Source organism: Vidua macroura, chromosome 3 (genome assembly GCF_024509145.1).
Source record: "Vidua macroura isolate BioBank_ID:100142 chromosome 3, ASM2450914v1, whole genome shotgun sequence".
In the NCBI taxonomy this organism is placed as follows: Eukaryota; Metazoa; Chordata; class Aves; order Passeriformes; family Viduidae; genus Vidua; species Vidua macroura.
The window spans coordinates 45,572,518-45,589,142 of NC_071573.1; the positions used below are offsets into that span (position 1 = coordinate 45,572,518).

General features: G+C 40.3%; 2 protein-coding genes across 4 annotated transcripts in view; both read right to left on the reverse strand.

Moving 5' to 3' along the window:
* Window positions 1-400: 400 nt before the first annotated feature.
* On the reverse strand, window positions 401-6,788 carry RBM34 (RNA binding motif protein 34). Its single transcript, XM_053972308.1, has 10 exons — window positions 6,590-6,788; window positions 6,246-6,388; window positions 5,003-5,222; window positions 4,379-4,438; window positions 3,777-3,820; window positions 3,204-3,287; window positions 2,923-2,986; window positions 2,752-2,794; window positions 1,516-1,634; window positions 401-779 (listed from the first exon to the last, which is right to left on the reverse strand). Exons 1-10 carry the CDS (start codon window positions 6,764-6,766, stop codon window positions 471-473), a joined length of 1,263 nt encoding a protein of 420 aa, XP_053828283.1. The 5' UTR covers window positions 6,767-6,788; the 3' UTR covers window positions 401-470.
* A 2,072-nt stretch (window positions 6,789-8,860) lies between these two features.
* The window catches only part of ARID4B (AT-rich interaction domain 4B), an 87,414-nt gene continuing 79,649 nt past the window's right edge, over window positions 8,861-16,625 (reverse strand). For 2 of the 3 annotated variants that reach the window (XM_053972307.1, XM_053972306.1), the window contains 4 exons: window positions 15,675-15,785; window positions 13,169-13,384; window positions 11,330-11,476; window positions 8,971-10,746 (listed from right to left, as the gene is read on the reverse strand). In XM_053972307.1, coding sequence (XP_053828282.1) covers window positions 10,616-10,746; window positions 11,330-11,476; window positions 13,169-13,384; window positions 15,675-15,785 — 605 coding nt within the window. In that variant the 3' untranslated portion in view covers window positions 8,971-10,615. The other variant, XM_053972305.1, reaches the window with a different exon arrangement.

Sequence of the window (16,625 nt, forward strand, 5' to 3'; positions counted from 1 at the left end):
TGGCTACAGCCTCCTTTCATATGGCTGCACAGAGTGATAAGGCCATCCCTGAGCTTCCTTTTCTCCAGGCTAAAAGTCCCCCAGCTTCCCCAGCCACTTCTGTGCTCCCAGACCCTTCACCAGCTCCACTGCCCTTCTCTCACAACAAAAAAGCCACCCAAATCAAGGTAACAATTTCTATTTAATCACAGACCCAGTCTGAGTGTGAGTCACTTTTTTCTATAGCCACTGTGGGTAATCCTACACAACTCCAGAAAAGAGAATTCACAGTTAGCCTCTGCAACAAGACCTCAGCTGGAGAAGATTCCTGGAACACAGGAATAAAATCATGCAGCACCTCCTGCTGCCTTCTAGGAGAAGCCAAATGCCCCAGAACAAACACCAAGAAGGACAACAGCCATATTAGCAAACAAAATTTATGACACTCTTACATATAAAAAACACTCTCATATATATCCATCTTTGTAACACTAATGAGCATTTTTACTGGATTGTTTTTTATCAAAGGACTGTTTGTTTTTCCCAGCTTTACTCTTAGGAGTAGTCTTTAGTCTTTTTTGTTTTATGCTCTTCTTTAATGGGTTTGCTTTTTCACCAACAAAAGAATCGTTAGAGCAGCTCTTTTCTTTTTTCTTCTTATCAACTCTGTCCTTGGGAGCACAAGACTGGTCTGGTCTTTTCTGTTCTTTCCTCTTGTCCGCTATGCGCTGCACTCGTATCTTTCTTCCCATCAGAACAGAGTTGTTGAGTTTCAGAGCAAGATGTACAGCATCTTTGTTCTACAAAACCAGACAACCACTTTAAAAGCAGTGTTACTTCCAGCTGAGTGCTTTCAAACAACGACAGTTACCTGTCTTTAAAACTGGTAGGCAGGATTTTACAATGCAGAGCACTCAAACCGCTCTATTTAGGGAATGACACAACATCTCTGCTCAGGAACACCAGCACCCCCACACAGCCCACACACTGGGGCACAGACACTTGAAAACAGGCTATGAAACAGCTTACAATGAGACACTAAAGTCTGAGGCAGAGAGACAAGGAAAAATTGGGAAAAAAGGCATTGGGCTGCAGGAATGAACTAAGGGAAAATAAGGTTGAGAGACTGGCATGAGAAAGGAAGTTGTACTGAATCAAAAGTGGAGAACCAGTATGCAAACCAGCTGCACAAAAGAATTCCACTCACATTCTGACATGTAAGAAATGGGAGAACATTGAAGTTATACCAAACTAACTCATCTGATCCTCTGTTAAGTCTTTAAGGTAAAGTCACTTCTTTCACCCCAGTGTGTACAACACCTAAAATATTTTGTTTTGTATCTGCTTCCACAGAACCGGTCTTCCAAGCTGCTTTCACCATACACAACAATGCCACATTTTACTTCCTACCTACACAGACACAAACCTCAAAAAATTACTGAAAAGAAAATAAAAATGCTCTAAGGGCAGACCCCAATGCAGGTTTTGAAGAGCTCCCTGTGCACCAGAGCACATACCTCAAAGGCTCACACGTACCTCAAAGAGGACGTAGCCGAAGCCCTTCCCCAAGCCCGTCCTCCTGTCTCTCACCACTCGCACTCCCACGATGTCTCCGCAGACGTGGAAGTGGTCCCGCACGGCGTCATCACGGATGTCTGCGGGCAACACAATGTAACAGATGCCTCTTCAGGGGGACACACAGCTTTGAAAGCCTGGCCCACATCCAGTTATTTCACATTTACCCATTCAGGGACACAAACAATATGGACAAATATCAGTGGTTAAGAAAAATCCCAGCAAGCTGACAATGCAGACTTTATGAAAGGCTATTTGCTATGACAGTTACTGCTTCTCCAGCTCTGAAGAGTATGACATAAATCACAAAGAACTAAGGCAAAGATTGAAATACATTTTTGTAGCTCCTCCTTATGCCAGAATTTCTTTCTAAGAATTAATGCTGATGATAATGCGCTTCAGCTGGCAGTTCTTCAACTGCTCATTGACTGAGCCATGAATTTTAGCTGAATGGGGGAGAAGGGATTTACAGTTTCCAATCATGGCTGCTAAGCAATTATTCTGATAATGGCTGGGTATATGAGCCTTTCTCCGTCTCATGCCTAGGTGGACAAATGTGATATGCCATTGCAATAATACAGGTTATTTTCTTTTCTTGTACAGGTACACTTCATGGAATCCCCTGATGTAGACATAAACATTTCTCTGCTGAGGGGAGGTGCTGAACTCAACAGTATGGGTTTAACTGCAGTAATGGGACCTAGACATACTGAGAAAGGTCCGAGCTGCTGAAGTAATTTCAGAGCACAGCAAATCACAGAATCACAGAATATTCTGAGTTGAAACTGGCCCACAAGGATCATCAAATCCCACTTTTAGCCCTGCCTGGAGAGAGTCACTCAGCCTGTAGTTCACAGAAAACACCAAAAGGAGAAGTCATCACTGTCCATCACTTGGAATTGGTTCACCAACAGGTACTAGTAACCCTTGAACAGTTTAGAGAGCCATGGCCTATGCAACTTAGTCATATTTATTTAAAAACCACGAAGCAATAACAAGAACTAAAAGCACTTGCAGTGCTGTCTACAATAAAGGAAACAATCAAGGTGCAGAAGTGGACAGAAACTTACAATCTCTTTAGGTGTTTCAATTAACAAATAAAAATTACCTCCACCTAATACCAAGAAATAAAAAGCCTAATGTCAACCATTCCATCAATGCAAATTAATGATGCAGAACAATCCATTTCAGACTTACCATATGAAAGATTTCCCAAGAATACAGATCGTTTATTGTCATGCTAAAGGAAACAAGAGAGACAGGACAGTAAGTTATTTATTACAGAAAAACCGAACCAACCAACCAAAAACAATAAAAACGCCACAACCAAAACAGAAAAGGGGATTTCTAGCCACACACTTTCCTTACCGAACTGGTTTTAGATGCAGTGTCAACTCTGATGTGAAATCCACTAGCAATTTCTGTTCCATTCCTTTTGTGGTCAAAAACAAAAGGTTTTAAAAGTGAAATAAGCATTAAATAATTGACAATGTCACTGCATAGCCGTATTCCAAAAGCAAAGTTACTTTTAAGTTAGAACAACATTTTAATTCTGATTCAAGCAAAAGAGGGGAGGTTGTTTACATTTAGCTATAAATCTACCTGAACTACCTCTTCAACAGGGTATGAGGAACAAAACTGAGACTTACTCCTTCAGAGCGTTCTGGGCATCACATTCTTCCTTAAAGACCACATAAGCATTGACGGACTTTGCATTTGGGTGCACCTTATGCCTGGAACGGGAAAAGGACCCGTTACTGCTTAAATGCTGCTGATGCTGTGCAGCGCACAGGCACTTCTTGCTGAACACATTCATGCCTCTGCTTGCTCTGTGCACACTAACAACTTCATTTCCCTTGCAGGTCAAGCTACCCCTGTACATGCAAGGGAGTCCCACTGTACATCTTGTTCAGCCCATATATACTCTGAGCAAGCTTCCTCAGCTCATAAACATATCCCAAGAAATTAAAGACTTTTAGGGTTAGCATCTTCTTCCTTCCCAAAATATAAGAAATGCAACCTCAGGTAACAAATTACAAGTATACATGGCACATAATTCTTTATTACTTGTTGAGAAAACTTAATACACACAAAGGTAATGACAAAAGACAAAGAAACAGGAAATACATAAAAAAGACCTAATACAGACAAACTTTTAATGACCAACACTTAAACATTGTTTAAGCCTTGAAAAATACACAAAATGCAGAAGGGCAACCTACTTGATTGCTGCTACCTTTTTGGATACAATATCTTCTGCTGGAATCTTAAAGATAAAAAGAGCTTGAGTTAGGTGGGCCTAGTGTTAACTTATCACAAAGAGTTTTCCCGTAAGACAAAGATGAATCGAAGCAGGGGCCACCCAAAGCAACACAGCCAGTACAGTGAGCAAATGACAGAAGTAGCTGGACCTAGAGATGGTCTAAAAAACCCATGGAGTTAAAGAGCTTGTCTTGAATTTGTCTGACATGTTTCTTGAGTTCCAAGAGGGTTATCGTCAACTATTTTAGCGAGTACCCTGATTTACAATAATGTGTCTTTGCTACTATGATTTAAAAACAGGTGAGCAATGCCTCAGCCAAACCAGCAATAGTAAAAGCATTCCACTTTCAGAGAACATAAAGCTCTGATCCTGGATCAGCTGCTGCTACAGGAAAAATGCATCTGTGGTGCTCCTGGTAACATCTCCAAGGCTTCTTTTAATAACAAACCCTGCATACCCCAAACCACTTCTGAACTAATGAAGGTACAAGCCTTACAAATATTACTGCCCTTTAATACCAACAAATATTTTTGTTATATAACATTAAAGGAAATAACATACCAGAGACCGAAAGCGAATGGATTGGATTTGTCCATACTTCTTAAAAAGAGATGTCAGTACCTAAACAGATGATATTGCAAACACTCAGTACACTTTTCAACTTGGTAATGAGAATTATTTTTTAGTATGTATAAGTAATACTGTTCTTACACTGTTTTCCTTTTACTTACAGGAAGTCCCTTAATGGGCTACTAAAAAAAATGCAAGTAATTTGTAACTATTTCTGTAAGCGTCTTCTACAGATTGCCAAAACTGAGGCCATGCCTCTTACTAGAGAAGAAAGTATAAATTTGTTTTATGTAACAATCTGAAGCACTGTTTGCATACAAAATTAGAAGCAGAGTAACTTTGTAAATGCAGTTCTCATTTATTCAGTCATTTTTTCATTGACAAGGAACTGACCAATTCTACTCAAGAGTCACTACATCCACTGCTGCAGGAAGCCCAACTCCAGGAAACCAGAGATTGTCTCTAATGGTTTCTGAGAACAAGCACCATTTCCTACTTTCCCAAAAGCAGTTCCAATCACAAGTGTGTGTGACTTCCCAGCTGGAAACATCCCCTCAAACTGAGGACTGCTGCAACTCCTTTCATTCCTTTAGCAGGCAGAACCCATGCACTTACCTGAACAGTGCAGCTGACAGGCAAGTTTCCAACAAACACCGTTCTTCTGTCTGCTGCTTTATCAGCTACTCTTCTTCTCTTTTGCCGTTTTGCAGTAGCACCCGTAGCTGAATTAACAACACTTTTGGTGATGGCTTGAGAAGCCTTTTGCTTTTGTTTCACTTTATTTTGAAGCAATTTTTGATCCTCCTCTTCATCTGCCTGCTCCAAAGCATTCTCTCTGACCAGAAACGAACAGGCAGGTTACAATTGATGGGAAAAAAACCAGGGGATTTGGGGGCAAAGAATTGAAGCCTCCAAGACATTTTAACTTACATTTGAAATTATTACATTCAACTCTAAAATTTCAAACATTATTTTGTTTATTCTGCATTAAAAAAATGTATCTTACCATTCAGTAACATGAAAAACTATTTGCTGTTCCCAGGACACTGCATTCATTATTTACCAGTAATAATATAGAAATACTTCACAATTAAACAATTTGATAGCTTCTAAAATTGAAGGGAAAAAAAAATCTTTGTGTTATGTTGGAACTTAGGACAGATTTAATCCTTCTCAGTATCCAGGAGACTCAGAACAAACCTCTGGAATACTGTCATGCACTAACAAGTCTCTCTTTATCCAAACCTGCCATAAGAGCATGAACAACAAGCAGATCTGAAGGAGCCTCTGGAAGACTACAGATAAACACAGCAAACAGGTTCCATGGGCCCAGGGACAGGATGAGGGGTTAGCCTCGTGCTACAATCAAGTTCGCTTTATTATCCAAGTGCACTGTTGAGTGAGCAGCTTCCAGCCGGCTCTGAAGCACCTCGCTTCAAGTATTTAAGAGAACAGTCACAGAGAGGTTCTGTGTCACTGCAGAGGCCCAGTGGGACACAGACAGTTCTATGTCTGGCACCTCGCTCCTGCTGAAAACACCTCGGCTGGATAAAGCCAAGGACAGCTAGAAAGTATCTCCCCGAGCCAGAGAGAACTAGATCCATGTGTCTTCATCTCCAACCGCTGGAGCTGATAGCTCTCTAGCAGGGCATTTGCACTTCACAGACCTAGTGTTTCAAGAAGCTGCACTACCTCCTCCTTCATAGGAAAACTACAGAAAATTTGCACAGTCTTAAAAATAATTTTAAACACCAAGGTGAAGATGAGTGGTAGATGAGAACTGCCTTGTTTCATCGAACCCATATTACAATTAATGTAGATGCTTTAATTTTACTATAAAATGGTGTCACTTACTCACCTCTCTGACAGTTTTTTCTCTGCCCCCGAACGTTCCTTTTTTCTGGCCTTCTTTGCTTTTACCGGAGGTTCTTGTATGTTGGATAAGCTCTGGTCTTCTGACACTTTCTCTCCTTCTTCTGCACGCTTCCTTTTCTTATTTCCCTTTAAAAAAGTGGTAAGAGAAACAGACTTGAAGGACAAAATTCCAGGAACGCCCGGCAGTTACCTCGAACACTACAACTTATTTGGAGCGCCACTGCCCGAAGACGACTGCAGCGGGCAGCGGTGCTGCCGACAGTCGCCCTGCCGCGCTCACACACCCCCGGCCAGCCGGGAGCGCTGCCCCGGCACTCGCTCACTCACCCCCGGCACAGCCACCAGCACCGGCGGGGCGGCGGCGCGGAAGAGGCGAGCGAGGGGCGCGGCGGGCGCCGCGGCCGCCCCGAGGCTGCCCGACACCTGCCCCACCACATACTGCTCCTCCTGCCCCTCGGCCGCCGCTCGCTGCCGCGGCCCCGCGCCGCCCTGGTGGACCCGCATGGCGGGCACCGAGCGCGGCAGGAACGGGCTCAGCTCGCGTCACTTCCGATGCGCGGGACCCGGAGGTGTTCCCGGGACCGCCCCCGCTCCCGCCTCCACCGCCCCCCGCAGTAGCGGGCTGGGAGCGGCTCCCGGCCACGACAGGCCCGTGCTGCGCGTGGGCGCGGTGACACCCTGGAAACATCCAACATCAGGACCAGATGGACACAGTCTGAAGCTGTGCCATGGGAGGTTGAGGTTGAATATGAGGAGGAATTTCTTCACAGAAAGGATGATTAGATACTGGAATGGGTTACCAGGGAGGCAGTGGAGTCACCATGCCAGTGTTTAAGGAAAAACTGGACATGGTCCTTAGTACCACGTCTAGGTGCTTGGTCATAGATTAGACTTGATGATCTCAGAGGTCTTTTCCAAGCTAACTGATTCAGTGAGGGGAGACCGTCTCACTGATTTCCCACCACGCTCAGTTCCAAGGGGAGCTGAATCAAAACTGACAGCACTTTGGCTGTCTCATTACACATTTAATGTACATATTTTAAGCTGCCACTGTAAGCAGCTCTGTTGCCACCAGCTTCCAACCGAAGGTTAAGCAAGCAACCCAGCTGCTGAACAGAAGAAAAGTCTTGGTGTTGACACATGCACCAGGTATCGCCCCTGCCTTCCCTGCTGGATGCCAGGAGAACTAGTGACCCTCATGGATGGGGTCAGCCCAAGAGAATACATAAATCCTTGAAAAGGGGCAGGTGGCTGCTACATGACTTATAGTGGCTTTTCCAATTTGCCTTCACACAGAAGAGCAGCACTGTAGTGACACAGGAGGGGCAGAACAGGCTCAACCATCATCCAATGCATTTCAGAGATCCTTGGCCACTGAAACTCGGCAAGAGGCATACAGCCTCCAGGAACTCTGCCTAAGAGAGAGTTCAATCCCTGTGCCAACAGGAAAATTCCACAGTGTGATCGAACTACCCAGTCATAAATATGGGCAGGTATCAGTGGAGACTGCAAATAAGGGGAGGTGGGAGCACTGCAGAGCCTTCAAATAAGGCATGTTTTCCCTCAGCATATGCTGATCTTGGCTATTCCCAACACTATCAATTGTGGGACACACAAACCTGAGTCTGTCCCTCAGCCAAGGTGTAGAGAGCTGGGGGTGTCTGCCTTGCTTTGCCTTTGGGATCATGGTCCAAGCAGGTGCTCAGGAGCATGGGCACAGCCCACAGGCACTGCTAGTGGCAAATTGCCTCAGCTGCAAGCAGAGTGCACGTGCCAGGCAGGGAACGTGCCCACGTGTAAAGCTGTGTACAGTGCACACCCTGAAAAGCAATTCAGATTTGACCCACTGGAGCATGGGATAAAACTGCCGAGCTAACAATTTGACAAAGGTATCTTCCTTTGTTACTTATTGGGAGACAAGTGGTTCCATGAATCTGGAGATTCATCAGAATATAATGAAAATTAAATAATCTCTGTATCACGGAAAATCAAAACTCCTATTTATGCAAGAACTTGACTTGGGAGCAGGGAGATTACTAATGATCCCTGTTTTACAAAGGTAAACAAATCCCCCCACCAGATCAGAGTCAGTAATTGTCACATCAAAGTAAATATGCTGGCACTAAAACTGAGAGCTGATCAAGAACTAGTAGTGAATGAAGAGTTGAATTTGAAGCTTGCTTGCCCAGATGTAGTTCCCATTATGTAGTTATATCCATTCCCCTTATGCCTACTGAAACTGAAAAGCAGAACTGAACTACCATGACTCTGATTCCACTAAAATTAAACAGATGAAAATATCCTCTAAGTAGCTACACTGAAAATATTAAAATTACCCCTGTCAGTCTTGGATCATCGTAATTTTTAACACAGTCAATGCTTCCAAAGCCTATTTATCATGGGTTGTTACTGTTATCAATAATCTGTCACCTTGCAGGTATAACAGTATTTTGGTCACCTGAACTACAGCCAGTAGTTTGTTTCAACTGGCTCTGCCTCAATGATGGGCCATGCTTTCACCTTCTGCTGAAAAAGAGGATGGATTTGAATTAATCACTAAGAAGAAAATTAGGCAAGTGCACATGCTCTATCTTACCTTTCTATGTCCATTACAGCACACCAAAGATAATTTCCTAAACTGATTCTGCAGCTTGATGTAATTTTCATGAACACACTAGAGTTCCTTAATTAAACTGTCAGAAACAAAATCAGGGATTCACAAACTATGGCATTTTATTTCAGAGGCCTTTGCTTACATTTGTACAATATATTACATAACTCTCAATTTTCTGCAGAACCTAATATATATTTTATAGCTTTTTTCTATAAGCTTTTCCTTCAATGTCTGTCAACAAAATTTTTACAGTCCTGTACAATTTTGAATACTTTGAAATAATTTTCAATAAAATCACTTATAACCTTAAGCGCACACTACGAAGACTGAAAATGCTTTTCTTAGAAAAGTCAAATGAAAAGGATTCTGACACTCTAGCATCTACAAACAAAATGCTTCAAATTCTTACATGTTGTATTGCCAGAAAACAAAGAAAAACATGCCAGCCCCTATTTCCCCAGGCAAAAGAAGTACACAGAACTACAATTAAAACAGTAAAACAATCTGTACAATAAAGTACTGTGTATTAACAGTGCCAGGTATTAAATAGCTTGAATGAACACTTCTGCAATATACAAATGTCTTACAAAGGTATAGAATTAACAGGAGAGAGCTTGGGATCCATCCAACACAAAATCGATACATTTTGAAGTTGGTTTTGGAATTTGCACAAGGCATTTAAAAAATCAAACATCTACCACTCGGCTAGCTAGTTATTTTAAAAACAACTACCCTTTTGTGTCAGTGTTGGTATCAGCAACTACAAATTATAACCTCACACCTTACTCCCTTCTTGAAGTCCTCTCCTAGAAGCTTGTAATAAGATAAGCATTACAAATGAAATATTTGTTGCTTTAAGGGGAAAAGAAACATTTACAAGAAAACACAAAAATATACCTGTTATAATCCATTATGAATAAATATACACTTTAAACTGGCTGAATACAATCTTTATACATTAAGATTTAATACAGTTTGTTAGCCATTTTCTTTCTTTTTCATAATGTATTTTATCAAAATTAAAAAAAAATACTGTTCTATAGAAAAATGGCAAAGTACAGTAGTTTCATTCCAATTAACGGGTTCTTAAAACCCAGAGTAACCTACTTAAGCCTAATTCAAACCTGTAAACATTAGTCAGTCTTTTTTTTTTTTTTTCTTTTAAAAGGAATCCTCATATTTGGTTATCAGGACTGATGTCAGACATCCTACTAACTGCAGGTTTTGAATAGATGTGCTTGACATATACAATTAAAGCCACTATAAGGTGACTTAGCAGTTAAAAAACAATTAGCTTGTACAAATGAAAATATTTTCAATATTTGTCATAAATAAATGGAAAAATATCAAATGTTCCAGCTTTAACAAAATACCAGGGAATACAGTAAGCCATACCACATTGATTTAGATCACCCCAACAACTATATACTTATTGTCCTGTCTCTACAGGCAGTGAACAGCCTCCATTCCACAGTGGAAGGCCTTTGAGTCACTAGACTTACAATTCCCAGACAAGTTGGAAACAATTATTGCTTGAGGAAAAGCAGTTTGTTGTACTTTTTCTTCATAAAAGTGCACTTAAGTGCAAAGTTAGCTTGTCAGGAAACAACTTTAAATACAAAATAGTGCTTGTCTGAATTTTGTGCCACTGTGCAGTATAAAAAAAAAAAAAAAAGGAAAAAAAAAAAGCGTGGCCCTCAGCAGCCATTAAGTGCAAAGTGCTTTGGCAAGTCCTGCTGTCACCTGCACTCAACTGACATTCCATTCTGTGATGAACTTGACATAGATGGTTCTGCTAATGTTAACATAACTGCAGCCGTAATGGAACTAGAGGAAGGTGATGAGGAGGAAGATGATGTAGTAGTAGCACCTGCACAGGAAAAGGAAAACACTGGTTATAGAGATTCATAAATCAAGCAATAAACATGTCTTCCTGTTCAGCAGCAAGCACTGGTACATACTGACTCCAGCAACCAGTGCCTTGCAATGGAAAAGAAATCAGTCTCCACTGCCTGGTTTGTGCAGGAAACACTCAATTTAACTAGTCTCCCTTAAATTCATGAAGAAACCCCTTATCCCAAGGGGAAAGTACTAACTAGGTCCACAAGCAACACTACAGAAAATTTATCTGTAACTTGAAGAAAAAGTAGAATTTATTAACACCCTTTGTTCACTGCTTAGAAAAGTTTATTTTCTGTATATTTTTTCCTGTATGAGGTAGTTATGCCTCAAGAGCATTAAATAGATTGCACACCTTGGTAACTCTTGCCTCTTTACAGTCACTGGGTATCTGATCCTTCTGATGGTCATAAATTACCTGCACACAGCATTTCCCAAAACCCAAACAAAAACACACTCCTAATGACACACACATCTACCAGCAAATTATCCAGTACCTTAATATAATACGCAATTAAGCCCCAAAAAAGCAGAATTTAGTTTCCAGCACTTACTTTCCCGCTCTTTTTTCTTTAAGCGCTTTCTTCTTCGGTCAATGGAAGCCACCTCAGATTTCAAGGACAGGTAATGTTTTCTGATTTCTTGCAATTTTTCTTGGAGAACTGTTATGCGCTCGGCACTAGTCAGATTTTCCAAGTCAGCTGCAAGTTAAACAATACCTGTTAATCATTGTATTGAAGCATTTCCAAACACTTCTGGATGTCAGCAAAATGAAAGGTACTCCAATCTTAGTGATGTGCTTTGAGCTAGCAGACAGCAAAGTTAAGAAACAACAGCAGCAGCAGCTTTACAAGATATTCCCATACACATTTTGGGGACTTTTTAAGGAACTGGGAGAGGAAAAAAGATGCATTCCCTTCCCCATCAGGAGGAACAGGATAAAAAAAAAAAAGACAACAGATGAAAACATCAGGGCCAAAACTAGCTTTGAGCCTGTTGCTTTCAGTCCTTGCTGGAGCTCAGTTTGGTCCCAGACATCAGGAAGGTCAGCCTTGCCTGACTTGTCTTAGCAGGTTACAACAGGAATGTGCACAGCTGTGGGGTGGTTCTGGTGGGGTCCCTGGCATATGTGCCATAAGGAAAAACCATACAGGATGTGGCCAGCACAGGAGCTGCCCCTCTGGCTGTTTCCAGCTGGGAGCTCTCCACAGCACAGCACACAGCAGTGGGTGGCACAGGCAGGAGAAACTCTTGGTTCAGTCCAAGGATGCCACACTGGAGACAGTCCATTCAAAAGCATTTAAGAATCATTTAAACTACTGTAAGGTGCAAAATGCACTACACATCAACCGGTAATGAGGACAGCACCAAAGGACCAAAAGTCACAACTATATTAGGCTGTGGGAAAATGAGGAAAGCTCAAGTGTCTGACTTGGCTACAGCAGGAAATGTGTCAAACAGCACTCCATAGACCAACTTCTGCTGAGCAACTTTAGCATGTGGAGTGTAGCCAAGGAAAAAAGAAAGGAAGGAGCAAAAGCCCGTCAAATGTGTTGCACCAGTAAAGTGTTCAATGAGTCTCAACAGAGCAGTAAAGGCCTTTTACATTACATACTCCTGAAGAGCACCAGAATGTAACTTGATTGTGAAGAACTACTGGGAGAAAAATACATTTAAAAGTAGACTAATGTTGAAATTCAGGGCTGGGGAGGAAATAAAAAAAAAAAAACAGAAAAAGAAAAACACCCCAGCAAAGTCAGATTCAATTGGTACGTTGCACTAGTATGAGGGAATTAATAAACCATTGATCTGTTTTTCTGATAGGCAGTCAGATAGGGTCAGGGTTTTTCAGAGAGGGTTAGGCAGGATCCTTTCCACACTGCTCACCCCTAGCTGGACAAGTAGCTTGATTGAAGTTCTTAATCTTAGAAACAGCAAACATGTGCTGGTTCATTAATGCAAAATGGATGGAGGGAAAATTATGAATCAATCACCTAAGTGTCTGAACAGGAACTAGAGAATGAGGACTAAAACAGCAAGGAAATATAAACAGAAGAAGCACACAGAGCAGATAATGTTCATGCCAGAGTGACAGGTATGCACAGCACAACAGGAACAGTAAAGCAGCTCAGGAGCCAGATCTAAGAACAGTCCTGGAAGAGTGTGACATAGGCAGTTCCCTGTGCTGCAACTGTAAGAAAAGAAAAAAAAAAAAACACCCTTTTTTTTTTTTTTTTTTTTTAAATGAGGATTCAGCAAATTCAGGATGGAAACAAGAAAGCCTTCAGCAAATTCAGGATGGAAACAAGAAAGCCAAAATACAGAACATTCAAAAGGCCTTTTTACACTATGCCACAAGATGACATTAGGTGTGTTTTCAAGAAAATACTTACACATTTGAAAACTCCACTTGTAAACTTTGGGCAAACGATTATTCTGTTCTTTGAGATCAGACTCCTTCTCTCCATTTTTACCACATTTTCCTGGAGACTGTGTTCTTGTAAGTGATTTGGTTTGGTGAGATTTCATACCAGTAGAAACTGATTTTGCTGACTGGGACTTGGACACACTTTCACCAGCAGATAGTTCATCACTGTCACTGCTGTTTGCTGAAGAAACAAGACATTGTTACAAAACAAAGCCCAAACTAAAGCTTGTCAGAAGACACCTCTGTGCTGATTTTCATACAATGGGAATTTATTTAACCCAAATCCTTTACTTTAAAACATCAGATTCCATCCTGGTGTAGCAGCTTGCCTTGATGCCCTTTGCATTACTGAAGCACAAACCAGGCATATAATGGGGACAAAATGAACCACATCTGCCTGCTCATGGGGCTGTACTTTTTCTAAGAATTCACAAGACTGATCGTTATGGTCCATCTCCTGTTCACCTCTTTCTGACATCAATTTCTAATGCAGTATTCAATATATAAACCTCTATCTCATTTTAGAGCTAAAAGTTACATACAGACCTTTGACTGTATTTTTAGGACATGTATATCAGAAATCAGAGCAAACACAGCCTTTTCTTAGCCTTATATCACCTTTATTTTAATTTTCCTCTACTAAAATCGCTGTCAATAATCTGAACATCTGTGACATACTCTACAAATTTCTCAGACACGATGATACAATTTTTTAATTTTGGAAAAAGATCTTCTGCTGACCCAAAACAGAAGAATTTTACCTCATGCTGAAAAAACTTTAATTATAAAGGTACAGGCTGAACTGAACACAGATTTTTAATCAAACCACTCAAAGGAGAGTAACAAAACAACCTAAAAATCAAGATTTATGAGTAATGATTGAAAGTTTTTTAGCATTACTAAAATAAAACTGACATGAAAGCAGGCACAAGCGACTGTAATTTAACACAAGTCCAGCAAAGCAGTGGAATAAAATGCCTAGGAAATCTGCAGAACCTCAATGGTTAGAATTGTTTTTAAAAACACATTGAATTTATATTTATTAAGAAAAATGTATGCCTCAGTTATACCTGCCCCAGATGATGACAAAATAAGCCCTGAACCTTTTGGCCTTTATGATCTGGTGATATACGAAGGAGAAACTGAATGCCCAAGACATGTGAAAGAGCCTGGCGAGCTGCTTGTTGGTGTTGGTTTAATGCAAAGACAAGAGCTGAAGCTGCCACAAAAGCAGTTTAACAGATGCACTGGAATGTTGCCAAAAGCTTTTTTTTTTTTCTTTCAGCTGAATCACATTTTATCTATTAATTTTCCTTATTACATCCAGTAGTGCCTGAAGTCTAAAAAAAGAGCACACACCAAGGACTACATGGTAGTAGCTTTGAAGTTTCACATACTGATGATGACATAGGTTGAGAAAAATGGGTAAATTCACCAAATCCAAGAGAATAAAGGCAAGGCAAAAAATGGTGTATTTGTTCTGCAAATTCAATTTGTTTTGTTACTTAAATTTCTGAGGTGAGGGTAGGAATGAGGATTACGAAAGGAGGAGACCAGTGAAATGGAATTAAAAAGGATGAGAAAATATAAAGAGGAGATCAATGAACATGAAAGACAGGTGAGGTGAAAGCAAATACCAGACCATCAAGTACAGACTTTTAGTAAAAGCTGTTAATAGAAAGAGGGGAGGGAAGCTGGGGGAAAGAGATGAAAAAAGGCCTGGCATATGCTTTTTATCCTTGCTTTAACTCCATATTCTACAGTTATCCTCCAGGCTTCAGTCTCTAGCTGTTTCCTGGTATTTTTTTATTAACAGTGAAATGAAGCAGTAATTGATCTTGTTGTCTCCCAAACACCTGTGCATATGACCCCTAACACATCTGTGCTTTTATTAAGCTTTCCTTACCCAGTATGGTAGTTTCTTTTCCAATTAGCATCTAGAACGACAAAAAACTGCAAAAGCTGCATTATTTACTGTAGATTTCCCTAAATTCCTCCCATATCAAACTATGACATTGTAACAGACAGCACAAGAAGAAAATAAGAATCTATAGTCTTCTGGAATTATTCTCATATTTGCTACAGGGTAGAGATATTAACATCCAAAAACTCATCTTTCAGAAAGTACAATTTCCTTCAGGTCCTAGTCTCCCCTCTAAAGCAGGCAGCTATCATGATACAGAGATACCTGTCCCAATTCTGCCATGTGTGAAATACTCACTCTTCTCGGTTTTCCTGAATTACGAAATATTAAGGAGCTCTTAAAAATAGGCCCAGAAATAATACAAGACATTTAAAAACATGCTGACATTTAGGTAGAGCAGTTTCTTAATTTCAACAATGTTAAGAATTCCCTGATGAGAACATTTTGTCCTAATGCATTTTTTATTAACAGACTTCATCTCCTACAATCACTTGAACAAATGACATGCTACTTTCACACCTTTTATTTCACACTAAGCTGTACTTACTAGTTTTACTCTTCTTTTTGCTGCTCACAGATGTTTTGTGGCTTCTTTTCTGCTTTTTTGAGGAGCTGCCTCCTCCCTGAGCATCTTTAAGTCTTTTTTGGCCTGTACAGACTATAATTGGGAAAAGGAAAAAAAAAAAAAAAAAAGAAACTGGAATTAAATAAATGCTTGCATTCCTCCCACAAAACACTTCAAAGCTTAAGTTTGTAGACAACAATGCAACTGTTCCTGCCTATCCTTAATGCAGCTCAGTTTTCTACTTATATTGACAAGAGGAGGTGAAAGACAATGGAAGGCAGACGAAGTTTCTTTGCACAGAGTGCACAGGTATGATGATTCCAAATTACTTTCCTATATGCATCACCAGAATTTCTCTTGAACCACATGGGTTTACTATTTTTTAATACTGTAAATTAAATAAGAATACATTTATTTAAAAAGTTATCAAGACCTACTGGGACTAAAAAATGTTTTTATAAGTTTGCTGTACTTGGAAGCTGTGAGAAAAAAAAAACTAAGCCATAATCTGTGATCAGTAATTACATTGATTGAAGGTGTTAAAGAAGATCTTAGATAATGTTAAAAAAAAAAAAAAAGAAAAAAAAGGCAAACAAAAAACAAGGGAAAATTCTACTAGTATTTGTGACTACAAGGGGAAAAAATAGGAAAGGAACATGGAAGGATTCCAGTACACCTGCTAAAAGAGAGTGTTTTAGAACTTCTTCAAATGTTGTTTCACAACCATGTGACTTTCAGATTAAAAATGACCTCTGGAATAAAACAATTTCAATTAAGGAACCTAAATTTCTGAAACAGGTAACATGCTGACAAAATCAGAAAGGAAGTTAAAGTCTAATGCATGTAAAAATACTCTTTCACAATCACGTAAAACTTCTTTCAAGTGGCAATATAAAAACCCCCAAGCAACTTAAGTTCTAAACCTACACAGCT

Excerpts from the sequence above, each read along its gene's own strand:
- RBM34 (XM_053972308.1), bottom strand. The coding sequence starts at position 6,766 with ATGCGGGTCCACCAGGGCGGCGCGGGGCCGCGGCAGCGAGCGGCGGCC. Across the intron at positions 6,389-6,589 it reads TGCTGGTGGCTGTGCCGGGG|GGAAATAAGAAAAGGAAGCG; the intron begins GTGAGTGAGCGA and ends ACTTTTTTAAAG. Across the intron at positions 3,288-3,776 it reads AAAAAGGTAGCAGCAATCAA|GCATAAGGTGCACCCAAATG; the intron begins GTAGGTTGCCCT and ends TTCCCGTTCCAG.